Source organism: Plasmodium knowlesi (genome assembly GCF_000006355.2).
Source record: "Plasmodium knowlesi strain H genome assembly, chromosome: 9".
Classification (NCBI taxonomy): domain Eukaryota; phylum Apicomplexa; class Aconoidasida; order Haemosporida; family Plasmodiidae; genus Plasmodium; species Plasmodium knowlesi.
In genome coordinates, this window is record NC_011910.2 from 466097 (window position 1) to 493840 (window position 27744).

At 36.6% G+C, this 27744-nt stretch overlaps 3 protein-coding genes across 3 annotated transcripts; 2 read left to right on the forward strand and 1 right to left on the reverse strand.

Annotated features, from left to right (window-relative positions):
• Window positions 1-1726: 1726 nt before the first annotated feature.
• On the forward strand, window positions 1727-19405 carry PKNH_0910600 (conserved Plasmodium protein, unknown function; the record flags this gene model as incomplete). The annotated part of the gene is made up of 7 exons (XM_002259093.2): window positions 1727-2876; window positions 3056-5194; window positions 5377-5808; window positions 5939-6187; window positions 6350-7141; window positions 7440-8168; window positions 8361-19405. 7 exons carry the CDS (start codon window positions 1727-1729, stop codon window positions 19403-19405), a joined length of 16536 nt encoding a protein of 5511 aa, XP_002259129.2.
• Window positions 19406-19788: 383 nt separating this feature from the next.
• Window positions 19789-20520, reverse strand: PKNH_0910700 (protein tyrosine phosphatase, putative; the record flags this gene model as incomplete). Its single annotated transcript, XM_002259094.1, has 1 exon — window positions 19789-20520. The coding sequence occupies one exon, from the start codon at window positions 20518-20520 to the stop codon at window positions 19789-19791; it is 732 nt and encodes a 243-aa protein (XP_002259130.1).
• Window positions 20521-25867: 5347 nt separating this feature from the next.
• Window positions 25868-26401, forward strand: PKNH_0910800 (conserved Plasmodium protein, unknown function; the record flags this gene model as incomplete). The annotated part of the gene is made up of 2 exons (XM_002259095.1): window positions 25868-26146; window positions 26309-26401. The coding sequence occupies 2 exons, from the start codon at window positions 25868-25870 to the stop codon at window positions 26399-26401; spliced, it is 372 nt and encodes a 123-aa protein (XP_002259131.1).
• Window positions 26402-27744: the final 1343 nt, after the last annotated feature.

The window sequence follows — 27744 nt, forward strand, 5'->3', positions numbered from 1 at the left end:
TTTTTTTATCTCTAAAAATGTGGGAAAAAAAACGTTATTATTTTTTCCCATATGCATGGGAGTGCATATAAATAATTTCTAAGCATAAACAAAATAGACTACTGTGCGTGCGCAGAATTAATTACAAACATTGGCGAGTCGACTGTTACACTCAGCTATATTGTATAATTTTTTAAGGCCAATGGGAAATTGAGATAGTGATAAAAGGAAAAAACGTTTTTTTTCTTTTCTTATTTTTTTTTCATTCTTTTCTTCTTTCTTTTTTCTTTTTTTTTTTTTTTTTTTTCTTTTTCTTTTTCTTTTTCTTTTTCTTTTCCTTTTTCTTTTTTCTTTTTGGTCGCGATTGTTACACGTGCTGTCTATCGAAGAAGTATTTGCTTCATGCAGCCTCTGGCGTAATTTTTTCCTTTTCCTCACTTCGCACGTTTTTCAGGCTATCCCCTACCCAACCGCAGTGGCAACCATGCACAGCGAGTTGGACGATAATTAACCTGGTTAATGTTCATTCATTCCAAGCGCATTTGTCTATGTGTGAACCCTTTGTGTTTAATTAAAACTGTCATGATGAATGTCTTCTCTCTCCAAAATTGGATTTTTTTTTTTTTCTTTTTATGTGTGTGACTCCACTAAAGGTTGTATTTATTCAAATTAGTAGTTATTATGAGTTGTTCGATCTATTAATATTTGTTAATAGAAACAAATGCATCTTGCTAACTGATTCATTTGTTTCCATTTCTTTCTCTTTCTTTTGTCTCCAACAACTATGGAATAAATTTCCCATTATCTCTCATTTTATGTTTAATAATTAGTTTTTATTAGTTTCCACATTAGACACATGCTTGTGCATGTACGTGTGTGAATATTTGCAACTGTACATTTTGTAGACGCCACCGCGGTCTACTTAATCAGTGCGGAATAATGCTGGTGGGTAGAGATTTGCACAGGCCTCTCTCCATCCATATATCCACGCTAATTCCCCACTTAATTAATTGTATTAATTCAGTTTTCTCCTTTTGGCGAAGCTAACACTTAGAAGAATTTAATTAATTGACTGTATTTAAAAATGTTTCTAATGAATCACAAAATAATTATCTTCAAGTTGATCCTTTTTTCCTGCATTCTTCAGAAAAGTAATCAGAGCTATTTTCCACTCACCTAGGATGCGTATTGTTGTTTTTACGTGTGTGTGTGTGGGGGTGTATGTAATATCTCTCTCCGCAATTTTACTTAATCAAATATATCTGTAAATCTGTCAATATTCATCCTTTTTTTTTTCCACTACTCTCCATCCGCAGATGTATACTGCAATGATACGGCTCTGAGGAATCCGATTTTAAAAAAGGTAATCCTCCAGGCAGCGAGTCTGATACACAGAGGGGACCAATGGAATTGCATCAGTATATTGCACCGTGGTCATATACATAACAGTATAAATACACAACTGTCCTAATTTTTTTTTTTTTTTTTTCCCCTTTTTTGCAACTTGTCCTTCTCCCGGATACAGCTTTTCAAGGACACGAAAGGTATAGAACAGAATGGAGAACACAACGATCTACGTGCACCTAAGGTTGAAAAGGGGCTGCGAGAGGGAGGGGCGCGCACGCAGAAACACTTGTGTAGCGCTCCATTACGCACATTGCATACTGCACGTTACACCACGTATAAACACATGAACTTCTCCCTCTCCTCTTCACCCATTTCCCCATGAGAAGAACCCCATGGAAACATGTTAGTTCAGAGGTATTCCTACGGAGGATTCTTAAATTTGCATAAGTATCTCTCCAACGCGAACATAAACATAATACAAGAAATAAGCACGAAGAATAGTGTCTCAAATTTGGTAGCCAAGTTGAGGGAATTCAGAAAGTACAAGGAAAATGTATATGAGATGTTTACCAACAGCTGTTCCAGCTTTGTTGAGAAGCTGTACACAGAAACCTACCTTAACATAGACAAATCGTTAATGCAGATAAACGAACTTTTAATAAAAGAGGTGAAGTATCTGTTGCTGACCAAGAGTGATATGATCACAGACGAAGCGAAAGTGAAAGAAGAAAATTTTAAAAAAAATTTGGTGGATAAATTGTATGACGAATTTCTACAGCAAGAAAAATCAGAGAAAGATGAAAATACTTTACTGTACTTCAACAAAATCAACATGGCTCATAAATTCAGAAAATTTCTTAACCTCTACTCAATTGATGATCCTGAGGCCAGCGAAATTATTCTGAGTTTGATACAAATTGACACGTCCAAAGTAAGGGTAGATCACAAGTCGGTGCTTAAAAGTTTTGATGATATTTTAAATTCCTCCAAACCTCACGTTTTTCTGAAATCCTTTTTTAGTGGAAATGAACAAGTCATTAATGATTCCTTCTTGAGGACCTACTGGATGTGTCTAAAAAATTTGCACCAATATTTTAGGTCGTATAATTCTCACGTATTGTCAATACTAGGGGAGGATTTCAAAAATGTGATTTTCAAATATTTAGACGATGTTATATGCAACAATAATGAGAAAATAATTCACAACGATCAGGCAAATTACTTCTTAAACATACACCATTTTTTTGACACCTTCATAACTCTCATCATATCCAAGGTACACAACTCCAAGGTTACCATTTTAAACGAAAATGGTATTCTTATATCCATCCGCATAAATACTCTCCCCGATAAAACTATTCAGCTTGTTTCTACCAAATATTATTCCGGTACTCTCATACCGCATAGAGTTTTTGACGATGTTACTTACCTCTTGGTGCATGAGGATTTTCCCATTTTGGAGCACCTCCAAAATTTTGAAATCACCTCTATTAATGCGGACGGCGCGTCGGTCAATTCTTCTGACAATAAGTACACCCTCATGAACGAAAGTAGGTCATCCCGTGCATGTCACGAAAGAATTCATTTGTGTATACGTGGTGTGCTTGTCCTCTAGTGACCGTGTCATTTTTCATTCTTCATTCTTCATTCTTCATTTCCTTTTTCCCTACTTGGCATCACTTTTTTTTTTTCTCCCCCCCTTTTTTAAACCATTCATGATGGAATGTAGGTATGAAAATTTTTTCCGTGACGTCCCAAGAGAATGAGGAAATTAAAAAATGCATTAAGGAGGAGGTGCACCAAACTTCGAAGAAAAAAGAAAGGACGAACAGCAGATACTACAAATCAGTGGGGGATATTCTAGCCGCATATAATGGACGAAAAAATATCACGGAGAATGACATTTACCTGTTGTTGCTTAACATGATTAGAGGTAATTTGACCAACCTAAGTCTCCTATTTTCACTAGAAATAATTAATTACCTCGATGAATACTGTGAGGATGTGGAGTTGGAAGACGAGGAGTTAGTAGACATAGATTCTGGCGATGATAATAAGAAGGAAAGAAAAAATAGAACATACAACAACGATTTCGGTTACAACTTCCCCAATTCGGATAAGCATGAATTGGAAGAAGACAACTTGTATATCGGTTCGATGGAAAATATATCCTACAATCAATTTTATGAAAACCCCAAGTTGAAGGTTCTATACGACTCAATCTCTAACATTAGTGGATCTGCCAATGCAGATGTGAGCAACTTAAAGGGGACTACTACCATACCGACTTTATCTTCAGACGAAATGAATTTTAAAATGATGTCTTCTCTCCATTCTTCCAATTATAATGCATCCCATCCGGACATGAAAAAAATGTTTTCTCCGTATGAAGAATCACATGGTACATCCCTTCCCAACTTATCCTCCTTGTCGAGTATCACACAAGGTAGCTCTCGCGAAAACATGTCTGATTCCACTGTAGATGCTTCCGATTTGAGCAGAAGTTCATCAAGTCTATCTCTTAATTCATCGCCCGATTTTCCCACTACTAATATGGTCGAGTGGGCCACAGACAGTGCAAGGAAGACGGTGTCCAATGAGGGACTCGAACAAGATGGGGAGTACCTATCTGACTGGAGTATGCAAGATGAGGATGAAAATAATGCAGGAGAAAGTAAAAGCGCTGGAAGCAGCTTTCCTTCTTCTGTCTCAGGTATCGGGTCTTCCCTCTCTGGGGAAACCACACCATCCGAGCAGATCGACTACACAACGGCGGGTTCATCCACGGATAGTTTTCACAATGAAGTGAAGGAGGAACAATTGGCAGATAAAGCAACTAGTAATTTTCATCCTATGTTGAACGTATCTGAGAATCGCACAATGAGCAATACTACAGAAAGCCTTACAGAAGGGGAAGATCCATATGATTCAAAAAATGGCTTAAATTGGAAAGACGCGGAAAAATTTTCCACCCATAATATATCCAACTTGCGGAGCGATAAAAATAATGACAGCACAAATGAACAGGAAAATTACGAACGAAACAATAAAGAAATAACAAGCAGCGCATGGTACCTGAGATCCATCTGTAGAAAGAAAAAAATTATGGAAAAAGAAAAATTAAAAAGTGTGAAGGAATTAAGAAACGACTTGCTACGAACAAAGTACAGTGTTTTTAATAAAATTGTATTATTTCTTAATGAAGCAAATTTAAAAAATATATTCGAATCAACCTTCTTCGATTCGATTCAAATGAAAAATGCTATCATCAGGATCATGTCTTCCTACGAGATAGATAATCTTACAAATATTTTAAATGTCAATATGAGTGATTTAAATAACCACTTTTTCCACTTGCGCAATATTTATCTAAATAAAGAAAAAATTTTATCCTTCTTCAATTTGAACACAAGTCAAAATGTCTTTAGCAAAATTGAGAGCAAGTTTTATTCTGTCTTTACCACCGTATGGTTCCATTATACAAATTACTTGTTTAAAATTCTGGACATTTTTGGAGTTTCCGAACTGCGCCTGCTTTCAAGCATGTATCATTCTCTGGTTGTGAGGAACAAAGATGAAAATCACCTGAGTCTCTTAAACTATTTTGGTTTCACAGATGTATTCATGGTTTATTTATTACTCATACGCTTGAGGAGAAATGTGTACTACATTAACCAGAATAAGGCTTTCCATGTTCACAACGGGTCTTCCTTAAAAGTGGACCCCCTGTACATTGCCCGTGGCAACAACGGCTACTTCTATGTCTTCAAGAATAATTGCGGCGTTAAAATTTTGAGCAGCAACTTGGATAACAAGAACAAAATTGACGCGGGCTTCGGTCTCCATTTTTACGTGATTAAGAACATTGGTGAGTTTCGGGTCGGCGTACCATCGTATGCTTATCTTATTCTGATATGGATGTACCACTTTCTATTTCCACTTTTCATTATTTGTGTATTCCCTTCTTCACCTATTCACAAGTGTTATACTCTCTGCTTCGTTCCCTGTTCGCATTTCCTCACTACTGCCTTTTCCCTCCACGACACGCAGACAAATCCATCTTCAGCGCCAACCACTGGACCGAATACGACTTGGAGGGCGAAACGAAACTCTCGCTAGCCAAGAAAAGCATCTCCTCCCTCCTAGAATCAATTGACCACGGAAGCATATACTACAATATAAACGACAACAAAGACACGCAGAAGTACTCCTTCCTCAGCATTTATAGAAACGAAAACGCTAGCAACATTAACGACTTGCCGGCCCTCATTACCGCCATCATATGTGGACAATTATATGATATAAACTTAGTGAAGGAGTGTATAAGGAAGGACGAAGTTTTTTTCTCTTTCACAAATAAAATGAACTCCATCGTCTACAACTTCTACAACAACAGTACCAGTTTTAAGAATGTCACCTTTATATCCTCCAAGCAGTCCTATGAAAATGCATTCAGCGATTTTTATAATAACGAAAAGATACGTAAGTGCACCGGGGGATGATAGATAATTTATTGAAATTTCTCCATTCTTCCATCGCACAACGATATTTTACCACATGGCCTCTCTACATGAATATCATTTCCATTGCCACCTTTTCCCCCTCATCGCAGTCCTCGGGGCATTGCTCCTCTACCTGGACGGAATGAAGCAAGACGTGGCCCGATTATCCACCGAAAACGAAATAAGATACAACTTTTCATTCGTGTACAACCTTATCAAAATGCATATTCTGAAGAAATCTGTGTCCACCTACAAGACACAGTCCCAGTTGTATGCCCTGGAGGAAATCATGTTTAAATATAAACTCTACAGCGAGAAAATAGCCAATGCTCTTACTCTCCTCAACGACCTGAACAGGGGTAATAAAGGCAGAGTCCTCTCCATTTCCATAAAATGGTGCATGTTCCAGATTGTTGCACATAATGTGTATGTACTCCGGTAGGAAGTATCTACCTGGAGCACTTATTTCATCCTGTTCATATGAACCATGTGTTTTAATCTCCCTTCTCCATTTCTCTCAGGAAACTCAGAACTCATCGAAATTTTGGACACGATGTCCCTAATTTTCTATCGCATGAAGGTGGAGGACCTAGGTCATGCCATAGGGCAAGGTATCCCAGAAGTACATGCAGAAATACTTATCCTTGATCTAATGGATGTAATAAATATAGTAGCCTTTTTTCATAAAGTACTTAATAAAATAGAAACTGTGAGGGAACTGGAAGACCTAATAGACAAGGAGAAGGTGATCAAACTTCACATCGAGGAAATCATACAAGTGGTGAAAAATATTTTTGAAAGTTACGACAACTACTACTACGACATCATAGGGGATGATATAAAAAACACTATTAAGGAGACTTTGCTAAAAAAAATGAAAAACTTATTCATAAATTATAAAAGGTTTATTAATGAAGAGAGTAAAAAGTTGTCGTCCAAGTTTATCAAGAATTTAACAAAAAAAAAATCATTTTTTCTATTTGAAGGACCAGTTACGTACAATTTTCCCATAGATATATCCTACGGTAAGGTGAAGAATTTCGAGCAAATATTTTTCCTAGACTTGATAGAGTACTCTTACTCGGACTACACCAGTTCTCACCTGAAGTATGCGCACGAGAAGGACGAGGACGAAGGAAATAACAGCATGTCTAAATTGATTGAACGGGTGAAGAAGATAAGTTTGCTATACCACGCGTTTGACATTCCGAAGGAATACAATGAGAAACTTTTCGACCACATCTTCGAGTTCTCTCAAAAGGGATCCGTCAATAAGTCCTTTGTTCAGCGAAGCAAGCTTTGGGGGAGAGATGGTAAGGCGGAGAATGTGGAAAAAGGATCGAACAAATTTCGATCACTCTAGGAATACATGTACGTTCGACAGTTGCACCGATAAGCACGAAGGAATGTGTCTTCTACACTTGGCATTTCGAATGCGCTATGTTTAAATTTTTTTTTTTTTTGTATGATTTGTGTGCACACCTTTTGGTGTTGTGGAGGTACGTCAGAAGGTCGCCTCTATGGGAAGTACCTGTCTACGTGTAACGAGTTCATAGCACTATTTATGCTTATAACTGTCCTTACCATGATTTCCTCTTTATCCTACTACAGTAACGGAGGAGAGCTACACGAAGCTATGCATAGTAAACCTGCAGAGGCGGCTGAGGTACTACTTCGAAAGCAGCCGCATACACAAGCTTGTGGACTTCATGCTGAAATACAATGAAATAAAAATCGGAATCAAGAAGCCAGTGAAGGAAGGAAAAGGGAGCACCAATTTGTACCTCTGCATAAAAGACCAGTGGTTCTACAAACACAGTTTCCAGAACATGAAATCATACCTATCAAATATTAGAATGAAATTTAACTTTAACGTAGAGGACATAAAAATGTGTGCTAAGCATAATAGTGGCTACCCACACCTGAATACTTTAACACATGCTATGCTAAATATACTGGCATACGAGCTACATAACATTTTCAATAAGGCGGAAAAGTTCGATTCCATGTTTTCACTCATGAATGTGAAAAATACAGACATTTCCAGTAAACTGATATTCCAAATTAACAATGTCCTGAACATGAAGCAGAAAATTTGCATCTTTTACTACTCCAAGAATACCTTACTTCACGTTACGGAGATCCTGAGTCAACATTTTAAAGAGAGAATTATTTACATGTCTGACAACATGAAGGGAGGGTATGACGTGTATTCATTTAATCCAGCGCGGAAGGAAGGTGGCAACAAAATAATTATACTTAAAGAAGGGCACACTTTTAAAGTGTACAACCACAGCAGTACCTTATTCAGTCATGAAATGCACCACTTGCGGGACACATGTAAGTCAAGGGGCGTGTAGCGTTCGCGCTTTCACATGTTCCTTCCATTTTTCCCCATGTTTCGGTTACCTTCGAGGGATCGCTGAGGCACTTACACCGATTACAACGTTTAAGGCCCTTACACCGATTACAACGTTTACTGCACTTACACCCATTACACATTTTACTACGTTCCTCACTTGTGCACCGCAGCGACGCTCCACATATACTACGAAGAGTTGGTGAAGTTGAAGAAGTACCTGGAGGCGCTGGAGAGCGAATACACAGATAATCCGAACACGTCGGTGGAGGATATCCACACGGCCATTCGGGGTCACAACACGGAAAAGAACTACACGAACATACAGCAGATGATTCTAACCCTGATAGAGCGAAAGGATGTCGGGAACAGGAAGAAGGTGATTCTTCGAAATATAATTGACTTAGACATAGTCAAGCACAGAAACAAGAGAGTAAAGAATAACTACCTGCACCTGCTGTACCTGGAGGTATTCTCTCTTTTCGGATTTGGTCCCTACAGCGATTTAGATAACTTATTGAAGGACCTCTTTCTATGCGATAAGGGTCTCCTAGAATGGTTTCAGTTATCTCTTTCGGAGGTGAGAAAGGGTGCAAATGATGAAGACAACTACAGCAAACTACGTATGTTCGTTTCTGCACTAAGGTATATGATAAAAAAGCTAGACAACATATTATCGAAAAATATGCTAGAGAAACATGAACTGGAAAATGCTATAGAATTTTTTAAAAAGAAAAAAGACGATATAATACCATTTGATTTTGAGAATTTCATTCCCCATTTTTTAAAAAAAAAAAAAAAAAAATTAAAGTACAACACTTTTGGAAATAAAATCGAAGAGTTTAAAATTGACGAAAAAGTCAAGGATCAAATATTGGCAGAAATAGAACAGTACAAATTTTCCATCCCATCGGATAATATGAAGCCTTACTACTTCATTTCGCTCATTGGTTTGGGTTATTCCTATATACAGAAGTTTAACGAATTGAAGTTGGGCCTACACTCCTCAGTTTCCTCCAGCAATGTTATCACACTCAGTAAGTTGTTCAACTTATTCTACGTGAACGAACTGACGGATGTGATAAATTTGATCGTTCAAATTATTATGAATGTTTATATGAATTTTTTTTACAAGAGCAAAAATTTTATCAAGGATCAAAATATAAATCTAACTAAGGAGAAGAAGAAACGCTTTGGGGAAATGATTCTATCAAAGGAAAGTGTAAACATTGATCCGCTAGACACGACAAAAGATCAATCGAGTAACGAGAGCACAGAAAAACTGAACAATAGTACGGAATCCTTCACCGTTCATGAATATTACATAAACTATGTAATAAAAAATGCTTATGATTTTTTTTACACCGTGTTCAAGTGCTCAGATGATAATCCCTGCTTCGTCGAAAAGGGCGAATCTGCAGAAGAGACGGTGAAAAAGTACCTTAGGGAAAATTCCTTTAACCAAAATATGATTTGGCTCATACCTATCCTTTCAAATCATTTTAGAAGCTCTATAAGCATCCTGTACATGAATGACAAAGACATTCGTTTGTATAAGTACCAGGATGATAGCGCCATGAAGTTTAGTATTCAAATTTTGGTACAAGAGGGGGAAATGTTCCTTGTCCTACCGACATACTTCATACACATGAACATTTTGAGCATCATAACAAACACATTGATAAAGAACGAAAATGATGCCACACATAATGAACGATCGCTCTCACCCTTATACTCCAAAGTGTCAGGGTGTGTGCTTATTCTGGATGAATCCATCAAAAGTACGATAAATTCGGACAATTATTATAAAACCTATTTTGAAATTATCGAAGAAAAGATAAACCTTTTTTTGCAGAAAAAAATGCATATATATAGCTTGCTTGTATCCATAAAGGAAGACATCCTAAACTTTAAATACTTTATATACTACGAAAATTTTGTGAAATTTTTGAAGCTGATGGATTATTTTATATCAGTGCTCAACTCGAAACTGCAACTCAACGTGGACTTCACCTTCGAGGACATCTTCAACTCGCCGAACACTCTCGTCAAGCACTCCATCAACAATATTATAAACTTCATTGTGAAAGATAATTACAAAATTTTCGGCACAGAAATTAAAAGGTTTTACACCAATATATTTAAAATCCATGTTCACGAGAGGTATCAGTCCAGTTCATTCCTTCGGTTGTTAGACTTCCTCCTCAGCAACATAAAGACAGAAATAGACACCCAGAATAAGCAGATAGAAATGTCCTTCAATTTTATCGAAAATATGCGGAAAAGAAACTATGTGCAGAATTTGAAAACTCTTGAATCCCTCATCATATGCGAACAGGTGAAGATAATTTCAAACATAATGAAGTATATAGAGATAAACCTAGACAACATTATCAACCACATTGTATATAAATCGGAGAAGATTATTGTAGAACACGAAATGATCAATAAGGTGCAGATAATTCATGATTGTTGCCTAAAGTACGACTTTAACGAATTGGGAGCGACTGAATTGACGAAGAAATATTTCAAAGAGTTGGAAGAAAAAAATATTAAAATTTCAAATTACAGCAAAATTTTACAGAAGCTATCCGATGAGGAATTAGACTACGAAGATTGGTATTCAATTGCATCGAAAATTCAGGTGGACTATTTTAAGAAGAACGAATTGGTTTATTTTAAATTTTTGAAAGAATCCACCTTTTGGAAACACGGGGCTAAATATGTAACCGAAGAAATTGTGCAGAAGAAACTTAAGGAAAATAAGCTGTACATCGAGGAGAAAGACGTAAAGTTGCTTAGCAATAACAAGGTAACATATAGCGAATATAAGGATCTCCTATTTGATGTAAAGATTATCAGCATGACGGAGAAGGACTTGGACGCAATGCTCGTAAACAGAGAGCAGTACGCTATATCCATCGTGTGGAAATTTTTCAACACTGAAATTTGCGTTAACGGTAACGACATTCCTTTTGAGGATATCTATGCCAAGCTGAAAAATTATAGAAAGGATTTAAACTACCTTTCACTGTTAAAGAAGGAAGATGTGTACAATTTGTTCAATGCTATTGTTATATTCCATCGTCTTGTGGAATCAATTGATGAGCAAACATTTAACAAGTACAAAAGCTACAGAATTACGAACATCCTTTTTGATGAGCTAATGAAGAGGGGGGTATATATATCTGGAGATTCCCTCATAACTAAGGAATATATCGAATCTATATTTAATTACGATATGTGGAGGAGGGACATTAAGCATGTAAAGGTTAGTAACATTTTGATAAGGTCTTTGGTTCCGACAAAGTATATTAATTATTATTCTACTGCACCCATTTTTAAGATTCTTCGATTTTTCGTAAATTCAAAGCTAAACGTACGCCTGGTTAATGTATTTTCCTACGTAATATACAACATACTAAAATTGGGGAACGCCAAAGATGATATCTTCAAGATAATTATGACTGAGGGACTTCTTCTAGGAAGTTTGGATGTAATAAAACTTATCTTAATAAAACTTAATATATCCCTAGACGGATTAACAACCGCCTTCACGGCGCTGCTGACAAATATGTATTTCGTGCTTGAGTATGGAGTGGTGCAAGACATCATAGAAAGCATAGACTACCGCAGGATGTTCTCAAACCTCTTTTTCTTACTGCACAACTTAGTGGAGGAATTTTACTTCAAGGCCATATTAAACTTCCTTCTGGAATATCCATTTATAGTAGATTTTATAAAAAAAAATGAAGAGAAAATTAAAGAAATTTTGATAAATTTTAAAAGATTCTTCCTCCTAAACTTTGGCACATATGTTAATTTTTTTCAGCACCTCTACGATAGTATTGAAACTAAATTCTTGACATACATTAAATATTACGCCACAAAAATTTTAAACAACTTTTTACCTTTCTCATCAGACTTGATTGAAAAAATTACACAAATAGAGATGCAGAGGATAAGTCTACTGGAATTTATTTCCTTCAGAGATGAAGAGAGCATCATCCCCATCTACCAAAATATTATAGCTGTTCTACAGGATGAAGATTTTATGGTTGACCTTAGAATTTCGACAATTAATAAGCATAAGGAGTATTTCTCAAGCGAAAAAAATTTGAAGATTTCAGAGGCGGAATTTCTAGACGCCTTATATAATAAGTACCAAGAGTTGTATCAATCAAATGGACCTTCTCACTCAGGATTGAGTAAAGCGACTACTTCGAAGGCTGTTCCTTCCAAGGTGAAAAGGTCATCCTTTCTTCAGAAGAAGACCTTACATTTGAAGAAGAAGAATAATAAAAGACTACTCAAAGGGGCACAAAGCAGGTTTGGCAACGTTCCTCCCCCCTTGGTAAATCATCTACCCGGAGATAACACATCCACTACGGATGGATCCGCGTCGACGATGGATGCTAAAAAAGTAGTTAATTTCTCCCTTTGGGATAACCCCCTCAAGGGAAACCCCTCCAATGGTAGGCTTAGCCACATTTTCACGAACAAGAAATGGACTCGAAGTTCCAAATCGGAGAAGGGGGAGCAGAATAAGACAGATGTACCTGGATCAGCTACAGGGGAAAAGGAGCAACACAAGAAAAAAAAAAAAATGAACGAGGAAAATAAATCAAAGGAATCATTCACAAACATGAGAACTGATCATACACAAAATATATCCGAGGCGTCTTTCTTCGAAAAGAAAAACAAAAACACGGTTAAAAATTACTATCTTATCGAATCTAATAGGTACAGAACCCTGAGCTGTTTGGAGAAAATGTTCCTTCATTCCTTCGATAGTAATTCTAACTTTGGAGAAAATAAAACCAAAATATGCAGCTCACTGTATAGCCAGAATTGGACGAAAAAGCTGCGAAGCGTGTCCATGAAGAAGCTAAGTAACAAGAGTGTATACACTTATGGGTATACACACGACCTGATCTTGTCGACAAAAGTGAAAGGAGAAAAATGTGAAGTGCATTTCAAGCTGAATATTGCACATGATAATAAGCAAAGCCTGAAAAACCAAAAATATAAAAACGCAATTGTGGACTTCAACATTTTTAGAGAGAACAACGAATTGTGCTTCCTAATTGTTAATAGCAGAAAAAGTAGGGACAAAAACGTGTTTGTATGCTACCATGCTGAGATGGTCCCGTTTTATCGAACCTACGATCTTTCTAATTACCTGAATGATGTATTTTCTGATGTTGATTCAGACAGTAGGAACAGAATGAATGAGGAAAACCAAGAGGCAAATGAGAAGGACAAGATAAACACGAATGAAATGTACAAATATCCATTCAACATTATCGCAAGTGAGGAAGCTGGAGAATCAAATGAGGGGCGTAAGGACATTGAAACAAGGGGGATCAATTCGGACGAATCGCCACATGTAGAAGGATTCAGAGGAGGTGAAAAGAAAGGAAGAAAAAAAACCACTGATAAAAGTCCCCAAGGTAAAAAAAAGGATATGAAGGATGAATATTCCACGCCGTTTAAGAATGACCAGTTGTCGGTCAAAATCAACACAAGTAGAAAAAAAATTGGTGCATTAACCAACACATTCAACGACACGTTTAAAAATATTAGAAGCGGAATTAACAAAATCAAGGATAAAGTGAAGGGTAAAAGAAAAGGGGAAGAGGAAATAGACGATTCGAATGACAACATAGGGAAAATTAAAGATGCACTGAAATATTTAACGGAGAAAAAAATAATAAATCAGCTCCTGGAATTTGAATATTTCCATTCAACCAGGTGGAACTCTAACATTTTTAGCGTCACCATAGATAACATGAAAGGAAGCAATGAAAATATCATGTTGGTTCTGGAGGTAGGGGATTATAACTTAAAGACCTACTACGAGGTAGATATCAAGAACGTTCCTAATGTGCAGGCCTTGCAGAAGTTAGATTATTTCATCAAGAAAAGTAATGTCACGGATATGATTGCACAGAGGCTGAAAAAGTACACCAAGCTTAACTTCATTTTGAAGCACATTTTTAGGTTTAACCATGAAATTAAGAATGTCTCTTATATCAGGTCAAAGGTCGCTGCGGAGAATGTGGCGGAACCTACAGGAAGTTCTCAGTCAGGTAAGGAGAATCACCATAGTGGAAGTCTCACTTCAGATAAGCATCTGAAAGGAGACGGAAGCGACGAAAATGATGAAGATGATGATGACTCCGATGAGGGGGAGGATAGGGAAGTAGACGTAAAGGAAAAAAGTGTTCATGGACGGGACTCAGAGCAGCCATTCCAGGAGTACATAAAATTCACCTGGTACAAGGAACACAAGAAAGAGCGAGTAGAAGCCATCTTAGCAGTGAAGGCAATTAACCCATTGAATCTAAAAAACCATAATAGCGAAATTTTATGTGAAACAGATTTGGACATAAGAAATGTGTTTAAGGTGTTTAAACCACGGAAAAAGGTTGAAGGGAGTGAAGGGGAAGGAATGGAAATAAATGAAGATGAGACAGAAGGAGGGATGGAACAGTCAAAGGAGAACACAGCTGCAGAAACAACCGTAAAAAAATTCACATCAGAATTGATATCCAAAACAGATGTAGAACAAAGGAGGGACAAAACGAAGGAAAAATTCTTCACCGATTATGCTACATATTTCAGTAAGATTTATCCCCTGACCGATGAAGAAAATTACTTCATAAAAACGAGGATGCAGAAGAATTGTGCCTTACTCAAGTACAGACTTATCCTTCTATCCGTCATCATAATCAAAAGCAATAATTTGAGCAACCTGAAAAAGATGAGTAGCCTCAGCAACCAATATTTGAGGGACAATTACAGGGACTACAAAAATATTGAATTTCATCAAAATAAATTGTTTCGAAAAAAATATGTGTACATAGACAACAAGCACTACATAATTAAAAAAAAATTGGAGTGCCTGATAGGGTTGGATTTTTACAAAAGTTTAAGGACTTCTCTTGAGAAGAAAAACATATTGCAAAACTTTCTGGAAGACCTTACCGTGGAGATATCCAACATTAACAGGTTCTTCTACAAGTATTACTACAATGATAATTCGAACATACACTCATCTAGCTTCTATCTGGATAAGCTGAAAAATATTAAGTTTCTATGTCCCGTGATATACGATTTGAAGAACAAGGAAAAAATTGACATAACGGATACGTCCAAGGTGGACACATCTATCAAGCTCCCAAACACAAAGGAAGTAGAAAATGAAATAGAGCAGTGCGAAAGGAGAGTCGGTTTCTACGGAAGTAACATTCTCTCCTTTGGAAAGGAGTTAGACGACTCGATAGGTAAAAAAAGAATCGAAAATATAGCCATGTTTTCCTATGAATGTGAAAAGTCCATTTTTAATGAAAAAAATTTAAGTGAACTGGATGAATATCACAGAAACTTTTGCGTCAATGTGTTTGAAAATGAGTTGGAAGAACGGGATGAACAATTTAGACCCAATACGGAATGGATCGATATGCTCTATAATACCTTTTCCTCCAAAAAGAATCATAACTATACAGGAAAAAACTTCTCAGAAATTAGATGCTTTGGATTTGCTGATAGGGATGAATTGAAAGAATACCAAAAGAAGAAAGAAGCCAAGTGTAAAGTTACCATCCTTAATAGAACCCTCAATGTGCTCCAACAATTTATGGACAAATATTACGCAATAAAAAAGGATGGAATAAATAACGGAAACGCGTACAACGTGTATGCTCTGTTTAAAAATATCTACACAGTAATGATATACAAACTGATGTACGAAAGTAGGCCATTCAAACCTTTGCGTGTTCAACAGAAATTGAGTTTTGTCGGAAACAAATACACCAAGTTGTTATATAAAAAGGAGAATTACTCAAAATTCTTGAAGAACATGTTGGACAAGAGCAGTACGTTGTATCTCGAAATCGAGTTGCTTTACAATGAGCATGTTTTCCTTAGGAACATTTCCTTCCCGTTGGAATCCGTGGATATTCTTATGTTTAACCACAAGCCATTTAGTGATGAAGCCTACGGTTATAGACTGTTAGCTAACCCAAATGAAAATATAAACGAAGGAGAGGAAAACACCAAAGTGTACTCTTTTTTTGTTCTCATTCTATTAGGTTATTATCCAGAGATTCAAAAGTCTCTTCTAGAAGTGGCAGAAAATTCAGACCTGATTTATAAACTGCTAGATATTAATGTAGAAGAAGTGAGGAGAATTATTGAGGCCAATGAAAATGGAAACGATCAGGAAAATGGAAGGAACGGATCACCATCCTCCTCTTGGGGGTCAACAAGTTTGGATAATGGAACTTCATCCAATTTAAATCAGATGGATAGAAGTCAATCCGGATTTGCTGACAAACTTGCCAACCCCCTTGGAACTTTATACAATTTTATTTTTAGCAAAACGGAGGATGCCAATTCTGGGAGCAGTAATACCTCTACTTCATCTATGGTCGATAGTGCATGGAGTTCTCCTTGGTTTTCTTTGGAGTATCCATCCGTGTCCCCAACTGGGGATCCCACTTCTACATCTAACGAGGCATCTTCTACCCCCTCATCGATCAACACGTACGAAATTAATGACTTTACCTGGATGGAGAAGGAACAAATAGACAGCGTCAAGAGGCTAATCGTGCAACACGAACTTGTGGACTACTTCATAAAAGGAATCAAATTGATGAACCTGAATAGCTACCTCAGAAGCGATAACTACTTAGATGCATTCAAGAAAGCTCTTAATGATGAGCTGAAGAAGAAAAATTTCTATCACCACTTTATTAAGACATCCCCCCTGTTCCACTTTGACTTTTATAAAGTGCACCACTTGTTGCTCTTCGCTTTTTATTATGCATTCTCGGATATTATAAGGACGAGAAGACAGTACGTGAACCTAGAGTCCAGCATAAATAGAATCATTGATAACAATAAGTCTGTATATATTTACAGAACCCAGACATACAAAAATTTCAACTTGGATCCTGAAAAGAGAGGTAGTCTAAATAAGGATCATGAAGAAATTGCAAAATTTATTTACAACAGAGCTATACAATACCGATACATCAACAGAGAGAAGTCTGAGCATGTTCTCTTCACATTTAGTGCAGAACAAATAGATGAACTAATGATAATTTTAAATAATAAAAAAAAACAAATATATACTGCTAATGATTTGGAAGAAATTACCGCCTTTGTAGAAGTCATGGTTGAAAATTATATTTACATTTTAAATAATTACCCTTCCAATTTTAGCATAAGTAAACATTCGTCTTTTTATAAAAATTTTATCAGAAATGCCAAACAGTACTTTTTTTCCTACAACAAGAAAAATAATTTGCTTTACATTATCAACCAGAGAGATGTTAACTACAATATCCAGACTATTAAGCATCTTAATGAAAAATCTACCGTAATTAACTTGATCAAGTCTGTCCTAGAATTTGTCTTCTTGGCTTCCACCAGATCGTATACAGTCGACAGAGCCATCAAGGAAATCATAAGTATTAATGAGCAACCCACTCTCAAAAGGGGACCTCACATGAAGCACTTTAAAAAGGTGAATATTCTTCCAGGAAAGTATCACCGCTACGCTTTTCTGCAAAGCACCAATGGATCTAAAACTCTGGATAAAACAAAATTCCATACGGCAAATCCCACCCTTGTGAAAATGGAACTCCATACTGAAGAGGATAACCTAGACACCACTCCGATCAATTTAATGAAAAAAAGTGACAAACGAAGTGGCTGTTGTAGATGCTGTAAGAAAAAATGTCTAACTATACACAAAAGGAATAATCCCAATATGCGCATGAACAATTACCCCATGGTTTCAGGAGTCAAGGAAAAAAGAGGCGTGTGCGGACCGCCTTGCAAACTTAAGGGGAATTTTATGGAAGCTACTCCAAAGGTAACAATTGTAAACCCAAAGAAGGGTGGAACGCCAGGGAAGAGGCTACCTTGGAATAATGCGATACATACATTTTGTGACAAAAAGGGGAGGAAAATTATTTACATGGGTAATCGGGAGGAAGTGGAGAAGAGGCCCTTCCAATTGGGTTGCGCAAAAAGGGGAGACACTCACAATTACGCTTCGGTTCGCAGTCCCAGAGTTTGCCTGAAAGGAGCAACTTGCAATGATGAAGTGGATCATGGTGGCGAATACTACGGTGAAGTGGAGTATGGTGATGACTACTATGGTGAAGTGGAGAATGGTAGTGACTACTACGGTCAAGTGGAGAATGGTAGTGACTACAACGGTCAAGTGGAGAATGGTAGTGACTACAACGGTCAAGTGGAGAATGGTAGTGACTACAACGGTCAAGTGTGTCATGATGAGGAGCACAAAACCCAATTGCCAGACACCCTAGCAATTGCCAGAGCCATAGAATACAATTTCACCGAACATGAACATAATAAAGACTCAGACAGCAGCATCCTGGAGAGCCTCTTTGGAAGCAGAATGAATAATATGTATTCGAAATTAAAAGGAGGAGTGTTTTCCTTCGCTTTCTCCCATGGTTTCGATTTCTTTTTACGAAATAGTCTCTACTTTTACAAGAAAAATTTAATCTCGAGGTATATAACACATTATGCAAAGACTAACGTAGTGCAGAGCTTGGATATGCTCTTCCTAATTGTGAGGGATCATGAGTTGAAGACATCCATCACCAATACATATTCAATCAAGCACAATTTGTTCGATATATGCTTATTTAATTTCCAGAATTTATCCATATCACTTAAAAATATACTTAACATGATCGATGAAGACAAAATAGAGAAAATACTTTCCTACGTCATTGCCGAGATCCATATGAGGTATACGGGTAATGCTCGCTTCATAGAAAATATGATTAAGAATTTAAATAATGCCTTGTCGAAGAATATCACTTTGAAAAAATTATTTGGAAATTTTATTTCTTACCTCACTATTTCGTCTATACAAACTATTCAGTTGTATTTTCACTCCAGATATAAAAAGAAGTTACTAAAGATGATTATAACTATAATGAATAAAATTTCAGGTACGATTTCGAATGTTTTCGGGGAACCCTTTTTCCAGTCCTACATGTGCATGCATTTGATAAAGTTGGGTGAGTCCTTCATAAGGGAGTTTAACGCCGAAAACACCGTGTACCGGTTTTTTATGGATGTCGGCGAGATTAACTTTATCGACATTATCATTTCCTATGCATATAAGTATTTCCCCAAGGCCGTTCACGACTTCATGGGGAACTAAATCTTCCAGCGGTAACAGAACTAAACCGACCGACCAACTAACCTACAGCGTGGTAACAAGCCAACGTGTATCGTTTGGTATGAATTAAATTTTAACACAGTAGAAGTGCATGCACAGAGTGTGTGCATACGGAAAGGTAAAAAAGTTCGCGGGACCACACAAAATACGTAAACGCACATATCCTTGCATACTGCATGGCTACGTAGACGCGTAGCAGCTGCACACTTATATGTGCGCGCAAAGAGGTCTTTCCCTTGTAACCCTTTTACACATACATAGCGTTACAAAAAAAAAAAGGAAAAAAAAAAAAAAAAAAAAAAAAAAAAAAGAGAAGGGGGGGGAAACAACATTTTTTTTTCACATAACATTAATTCGCGTTTTATTCACATGAAGTGACATTTGTTGAGGCAGTTTTTTTTTTTCTTCTTTTTCTTGTATGCCTTGAGAAACTGAAGCTGCCTCTTGTTAATGGCACCCTTCCTTCTGTCCCGTATAAAAACTATAGCGTCAATCGGATCCATGCCGAATTCGATGAGAACAATAGAAGCTAACACGGGGGCTCTACCCAATCCAGCAACACAGTGAACTGCGACTGCGCGGTTGTTCTTTATTACATTATTTACAATGGTTAACCAGTTACTTACGATGTCAACCGTTGGGGCATCACCATCCGGGAATATTAGCTCGTGGACATTTATCCCCGCACTGGTTATTTCCCCATCATTATAAGTTCGTTCACATGTCCTCACTAGGTCGGTAACATTGTAATTTTTCATTTCTTTTATATACAATGGGAGTAGGTCATTGGTGGGTGCGTCCAAAATCAGTATTTTTATTTTGCCATGTTCAATTTTCGTCGGGTGGTTTAAGACGGGGTTCAGGTAATCCATGTTGTAGTTTATGTTGCCCAGGTAACTCTCCATTTGGAAGTGCTTCACGTATACTGTATGAATCAATTGGTCGCAGTTGCGCACACCTCGACTTCTCGTGCCGATGTTGCGGATGCTCGCCCCGTCACGACTACCGCTACGGTTGCGGCTGCTGGTGCTGATACGATTATTACACGGGGGGTAGGTAGGTAAGTTTAAAATATCGCAATCACCACTGTTTGGCATTTTCCAAAAGGTTATAAAAAAAAAAAAAAAAATGCGGGCTTATTCTCCCTTCTGGTTTTTGGTCTATAGTTGGGCCGGAACTGGTAGCTTCTCTCGTGCGTGTTATATGTTGTTTATCCCTTTTTCTTTCTGTGTATTCTGTTCTTCCCTATTATGTACATATATATAAATATATGTGTAAATGCTCAGGCATAACGCAGGTATACCCGTAGCACCTGGCACAAAAAGTATTAATTAGAAAAAAGTGTATTCACTGTTTTTCACGTAGCACAGATGTATTATAGACAAATTTGAGAGAATCAAAGGAGAAGAAGGTAGATTCTCCTATATTGAATAAGGACGATGTAATGAATAAGCAAATAGGCTCCTACGCAGGATTGCTTATGATAGATTAGGGGGAGATATAAGGACGAAGGAGCCGCTAATACTACACACGTACGTGCATATATTGCATATACAAATGGGTGCACGAAATACGTGTTGGTAAATTCGTAAAATTACCAGATACATGTGTATACATGTAGGTACAGACACGTAAACACCAATTGGTCAACTACACCTCCTGACACAACTGATTAGACATCCGTCTATGTTAGTCAAGGGTCGGATGATACACAGCTTGTGCACATTTACGCGGGGAATTAACCCTCCGATTCGCGGATGTACTAGTTCACTTTGGGAATGTGAACTGCGAATTACACGCTGGCAAAAAATACACACACGAATATGGATATATAAGAACAATTACACGGCATGGAAATTTCTACTCATGTGTAACATTAAAAAGGCCTCCACGTAAGGACACATAATTAGGTAAAGATGAAACGATTGAAAATGCCTCAACTTATTTTCTATCCTTTTTCTATACGTAAAAAAAAAGTAAAAAAAATAAAAAGGAAAAAAAAATAAAACGGGGAAATTTTATGACAAAATGATGCAGAGTTACAAATTAATGAATAAACACATAAAAGATATAAATCACTAAACATATGTACTTTTTTTTTTTTTTTTTTTTTTTTTTTTTTATACAAATAATAAATACGCAAAACTCAAAATTTTGTATTACACCTATTTTATAACTTGTACACTAAATATGTATAAATATTTTATAAAATTATAAAGAAACTGATAAATCATTGTAGCATATATTTCTGTCGTAGCAAATATATATGTACGTGCGAACACAGGAAGGGGGGGGAGGAGGTGAAATTGGAGTTGGAGGCACAGATTGTACGTAACTGTATGCTCTATAGGTAAGCTAAATGGGGAGGTGGTGAAATATATGGTGGATGGGGATTCAAATGACAGGGGGGGAGGGGTGAGAAGAGGCGTAAATGTGCAGATAGCTATAAGTAAGGGGATAAATCGATGTTCTCATAAAGTGGACACTGTGAGCAAAAACGTATTATAAATATATGTATATATTTATGTACACACGTGAAGCTATGCACACTTCGTGACATGTAACTGCAGTTCGACCACTCCTGCGGCAGTGCGTTTCTGCACGCGCACTGCGATGGAAGATGTTTCACATGGCTGCAAATAAAGGAGGGAGCCCCCAAATAATGTACTTACTCCATAAGAAACAAATAAATGTGTGTGTGCGGCAAATTTAATAAAATGGATGTAAAATAAATAAACAGATGGGTGAATGAAACAAACAAACCAATTCGCATGAAATAGGACGCTTCGTCTTTTGATGGTTTTACATAGAACAAATTCGTTGTCGTGTTGACTAAATTGGTAAGGGCTAAGTATGTTATAACTTAGAAATGAAATGGGTGGAAGGACACATCAGCGGTAATAATTCAAGAGTTATACAATTGTACATAAGCTTAGAGCTGTCATTCTTTGTTTGTGAACCTACTCACATTTAACTTCTACTGAATGATATACTTAACAAAATTACACATGAATTTCTTCTTCTTTCGGAAGCCTTTACATGGATTTTTCAACCGCTTAACTTGGTATAGTACCGTCGTACCTCTTTCCTCTTTTCTTTCTCCCTATATGTATTTTTATCTTTTCATTATAATCCTTTTTTCTTTGTCGTTAACATTTGCCACGTCACCTTAAACGTGCATATACATGTATATAATATATTTGTACTCTTTTTTTACCCTTTGGAGGTACCATAGAAATGAATTGCTCCTCTAGCTTCGTATCACTTCGGATTCGTTTACGCGTTTTTTATTGGATCATTTGTCTAATTTTCATTTAGGCATTACTATTTATTTGGTGTCCTCAAGGCTCTTCCTTTCTTTCCCTATTTAGTTCACTCAGCTGTCTACTTAGCAGCTCATCTACTACACGCGAAGGGGCACATTTGCTGAGGATCCTTCGGGGAGGAAATAAAAATACGTGATTCTCGGGATGGAAATGAAGCACATATGTGAATATTCTCGTGGTCCCATTAACTCAATTTTCTACCTCGGACATAAACCTTTCTTTCTTTTTTCTTTTTTTTTTTTTTGACTAGAGTTATTTAACTCGTTATATTTATGTTGACGTTTTAACTTTACCCCTTTATACCCTTTATCATATTTTATATTCCATAACAGCAAAAAGGAGAGAGAGAAAAAAATATATATAAATATTGTGTTCGCTTTGTTTAACTTTTGCTTTTTTTTTTATCGATATAAACAATAACGCAGGTCTTCTTTCCTTCCCCCTGCGCTTTGCTATGTGTTCATTTGTTCACGCCCAACATGCATTTCTTCTCCTTTCAGACAATGCAAATACAACTACCCTTGTACACGAAACAACCTTAATAATTCTGATTTCCATTTAACTTATTTTGTCATATATCTGCAGCAGCTAAAGTTTAAGTCTTCCAAATATTTAAAAATGGTCTTCTTATGCATATTAAAGTGATGTGGCGCGAAAAAAAAAAAAAAAAAAAATGTGGTTATTTTTTCTGTGTGGCCTGACTTTTTGTAGATTACCTTATTTTTGTGCGTTACCTATTTTTACGCGTTTCTGTGCTTCCCTCTGCTAAGCTGTACCGTTTCGAAGATGTGCATACATATGTGGGAGAGTACTTAAATACATAATTCATATGTTTGGTAAAAGCGGGAAAAATATATTTACAGAACTGCTTTGTTCTTTCTTGTCCTGCTTAAAAGGGGGTACTAATTATACTTATTACTTATATGTATACGTGCATGTACTATTTTTTTTTTTTTTTTGGCCACTCTGATTCTTCCTCTTCTTTATGATATGTAGAATCTGCTTCGAAATTCTATTACATACAGTATTATGGTAAATGTATTTACTTGTTACAATTTTTTGTTTTTTCATAATTATATCAACGAGAGATATGTGGATAATATTGTTACTGTTTCGTGTTTTGCTTAAATGGACATGATAACTTTAATTAAAAAGCTTTTCCTTGGAAATTCTCCGACGCGTACGGTGGTTGTGGAATAAAGTATATCCTTATATTTATTATATATATTTCTATGCATATACTGCGTTACGACTGAGTTGATGATTACTGTGGGGCCAAATCTGGAGTTTATAATTTTATATGCGACAAATATGCATAATAAATGCTAATATTTTGGTAAAAGAATTAGGATGGGGGGGGGGCCCTGGTTTTTGGTTTATACTTTTGACAAACTCGAATCTTCAAAAAGTTGGGGTACATATATATGGTTCGAATATTTGTTAATGTAGGGTAAAGAGAAAGAGCACGGATGAGAAAACTGGCCTTTTTTTTTTTGGCATTCGTTGGGATTTGTTTGGAAATTTATTTGGTTCGTTAGTTGTTTGTTAATTTGTTTATTAACTTGTTTGCTTAATTTTTTGTTTAATTGTTTGCTTAACTGTTCGCTTTAACTGCTTGCTTAATTTGCTCGTTTGTTCGCTTCGCTGACTTTTTGCTTTTATTCGAGGGAAAATTGACCAAAAGTGACGATTTAAAATATTTATAAAAACAAATACGGGAAAAAAAAAAATATAATATATATATATATACATATATTTCTTTTTTTTTTATGGCGCACGTGCAGTGCCAAAATTTTATTACGTAAAAAAAAAAAATATAACGTAGGGAATTTTTATACGTCACTTTTGTACGCCATTTTTTTATGCGTTATTTTTTTATGCGTTATTTTTTTATGCGTTATTTTTTTATGCGTTATTTTTTTATGCGTTATTTTTTTATGCGTTATTTTTATGCGCCGTTTTTATGCGACATTTTTTACGCCTTTTTTATGTTCGCGCATAAAGTGGGAGAGAGGTACATGCGTCATATATATATTATATGTACAACAACGTTGAGCGTATATATTTATCCCTTTCGTTTTTCGTGTTTATTTGCTCTATGATTATGTATATAAATAATTGTGTTTACAATTATGTTACATTTGCGTTATGTGTATAGGAAAATTGCGCTCAATTATTCCTATTTTGCGCTCATTATGTGATCACTTTGTGATCACTTTATGTTCACTTTATGCTCACTTTATGTTCACTTTATGCTCACTTTATGCTCACTTTATGATCACTTTGCGCGCAATTTGGGCCCAATGCTGCCTCAAATCGAAGGCGCCTAATACAGGTGGAAAAGTGGATTCTTCAAAATTGACAAGTCGTATATTGGGCATAAAATATTGTCCAACGGGTGGGGCATTGTTGTGCATGTTTCTTTTATTAAATATTTTCTGTCCATTTGCTACATTTTTATGTTTATTTTCTCTCTGGCCTCGCGGCAAGTAACCAATCAAGCTTTTGCTTTTGCAGCGATTTACGGGCATGTGGACATAAGCGCACGTACACTTTTCATACGTGCGTACCTAGTTGTGTACCTATATAAATGTCCACTCGCTCATCTCGCCAATTGCGTAGGTTTTCTCGACCCCTTCTGCATGTTTTGTGCTTTTTTGAAAGTAATACCCTTCTTGTAAAGCTTTTCCCTTTAAGACGCATACCTTTTTGCCCTTTCCGCTGCTTCGCCTCTTTGCATGCGTGTGACTCTTTAGATTTTAATTTTTTTTGCAAATCAAGGCATATAATTTAGTCGCCCCAAAGGACCTCCAGTTATATGCTCAAGCGCAACAGCGGGTTCCATTGTGGCGAATTCTCCCCATTTTTATGCATACATATTCATATATATATATATATATATATATATATATATATATATTTTTTTTTTCTTTTTGCCCCATGAGTTTTTCTGCCACCTCGTCCGCGCCATACTTACGTTGCACGTAAAACGGATGAGAAACATGCTTTTGTGCGTTCACTCACAACCCTCCCACTCACGCTTCATTCATTCTCTGTCTGCAACAGAACAAGCGTGTGTTTTACCTGATAGTGTACTTCACCCCAAAAGTTGAAAAAAATGAACGTGGCTAAATTTCCCTTTGTCCATAGAAACCTTTTCTTCATTTCGAAAAACAATATCAGCTCGTTGAATAATTTTTTCATTGGTGAAAAACGAAATTTACTGTCAAAATATGGGATTACAAATTTTATATACCATGATGATGTAGCGTTAAGAAGGGGAGACAACGTCCATGACGACGTTTTAAAAAATTCAGTCCTTTTGAATGACTCCTTTTTTATGTGCAATTTGAAAAAAGAGAGCCAAGAGGAATTAGTCTCTGAAAGGCCTCAACAGGTTGGGCCTTAGGCGTGCGAATGTTCCACTTCGGTGGTCGACTATGATGTATATTTGCCTTCCGACCGCCGTCATTACATGGACCACGACGGCACAATGTAATGCTTCATTTCATGGTGAATAAAAAAAATTCTCACATTTTTCCTTTTTTTAACCGCACAGGAAATCTTACAGTTTAAAAATAAAAAAACGAGATTATCGTTGAGGAGAAAAAGAAAAAGAATGGGTGAGCGCGTCAGCTTAAGATATCGATAATGCTGCGTGACAGTGCTAGTAACAACTGCACAAGATTAATTATGTTTGGATAGCCCTTTTTGGAAGTTAGCACTGTGGCCTAGTCGTCTGCCCCTATATGTGTTATGCACATTGCGTTCCTTTCGTGCACGCGCGGGGGTATACATGTCCACTTGAATGAAGGGACACGTACACATTTCCTTTGAACACATTTCGAGCTTCCCCTTTTTTGGGGGCTCTCCTGAAAATTCGTTCCCTTCCCATCTATATGGACAAGACAAAACGGATACTCACGCGATAACATGTATATATCTACCTCCCCCTGTGTGTGCTTTCTTTTCTTTTCTTTTCTTTTTTTTTTTTCGCGTAATTCTTCACTTGGTTGTCCACAGAACAACCAACGTATGAAAAATGCCTTCCACGACAATTCCAGTGACTCAACAAATTTGCTCATTTTTTTCCGCCACAGCGTGCGTAAATTTTTCGCCTTAAAAGGGAGAAGTCAAATTGTGAAAAAAAAAAAAAAAAATGCATATAATGGCATTCGTGTTAGCATATAAACTTGGTTTATTGGGGACAATTATTTGCGAAATGAAAAGCTGACGCGATATGGAAACACAAAATAGTTCCGCCCCTTGGCTTATGAAATGTCTTTTTTTTTTTTCTTTGTTGCTTCACAATTATATCTGTTTTTGCTCGAAGCGGTATATTTCAAAGGTATGTTGATGAGTGGAGCAAATACATTTGGTGATATTGCTGAGGGGAAAAAACAGTCCGTGTTCGTCAGCAAAAGGAAAAGGCCTGATGTGTGTGTGGGGGGAATAAAACAAGTGAGTGCCCAGTTTCCTGTAATTATCAATAAAATGTTTTACCCTTAGAATAGCGTTTTATGGCCCAGAGGGAGAATGAAAAAAAAAAAAAAAAATTACCGACCACAAAAAATAGTTTGCAAGAAACAAAACACTTTAAGCCACAGCGCTAATAAGAGTAAGTTATTTTGGAGTTTACTTTCACAGCCCTACGCATTTCCATTTTGTTGCACACATGACGCTTCATCACGTTCGCTTAGCTCGCTTCAGTGTAATTACCTGCCTCCCGGAACCACCTTGCTTGGCACATAAAAAAAATATTCAAACATAGGGGAAGAATAAGTAAAAAAAAAAAAAAAAAAAAAAAAAAAAAAAAAAAAAAAAAAGATTGCTACACCTTCCTCATGCGATAGAATATTTCATTAAAAATTTGCGCTCTTCTTGGGTTCCCCTTTTGTGTATCAAAATTTGCGTTACATTTTGCATCACTTTTTGGATCATTTTGAGTGCCATTTTGTTCACGAACGGCCCCTGCACACATGCTCGGAGCAGGCA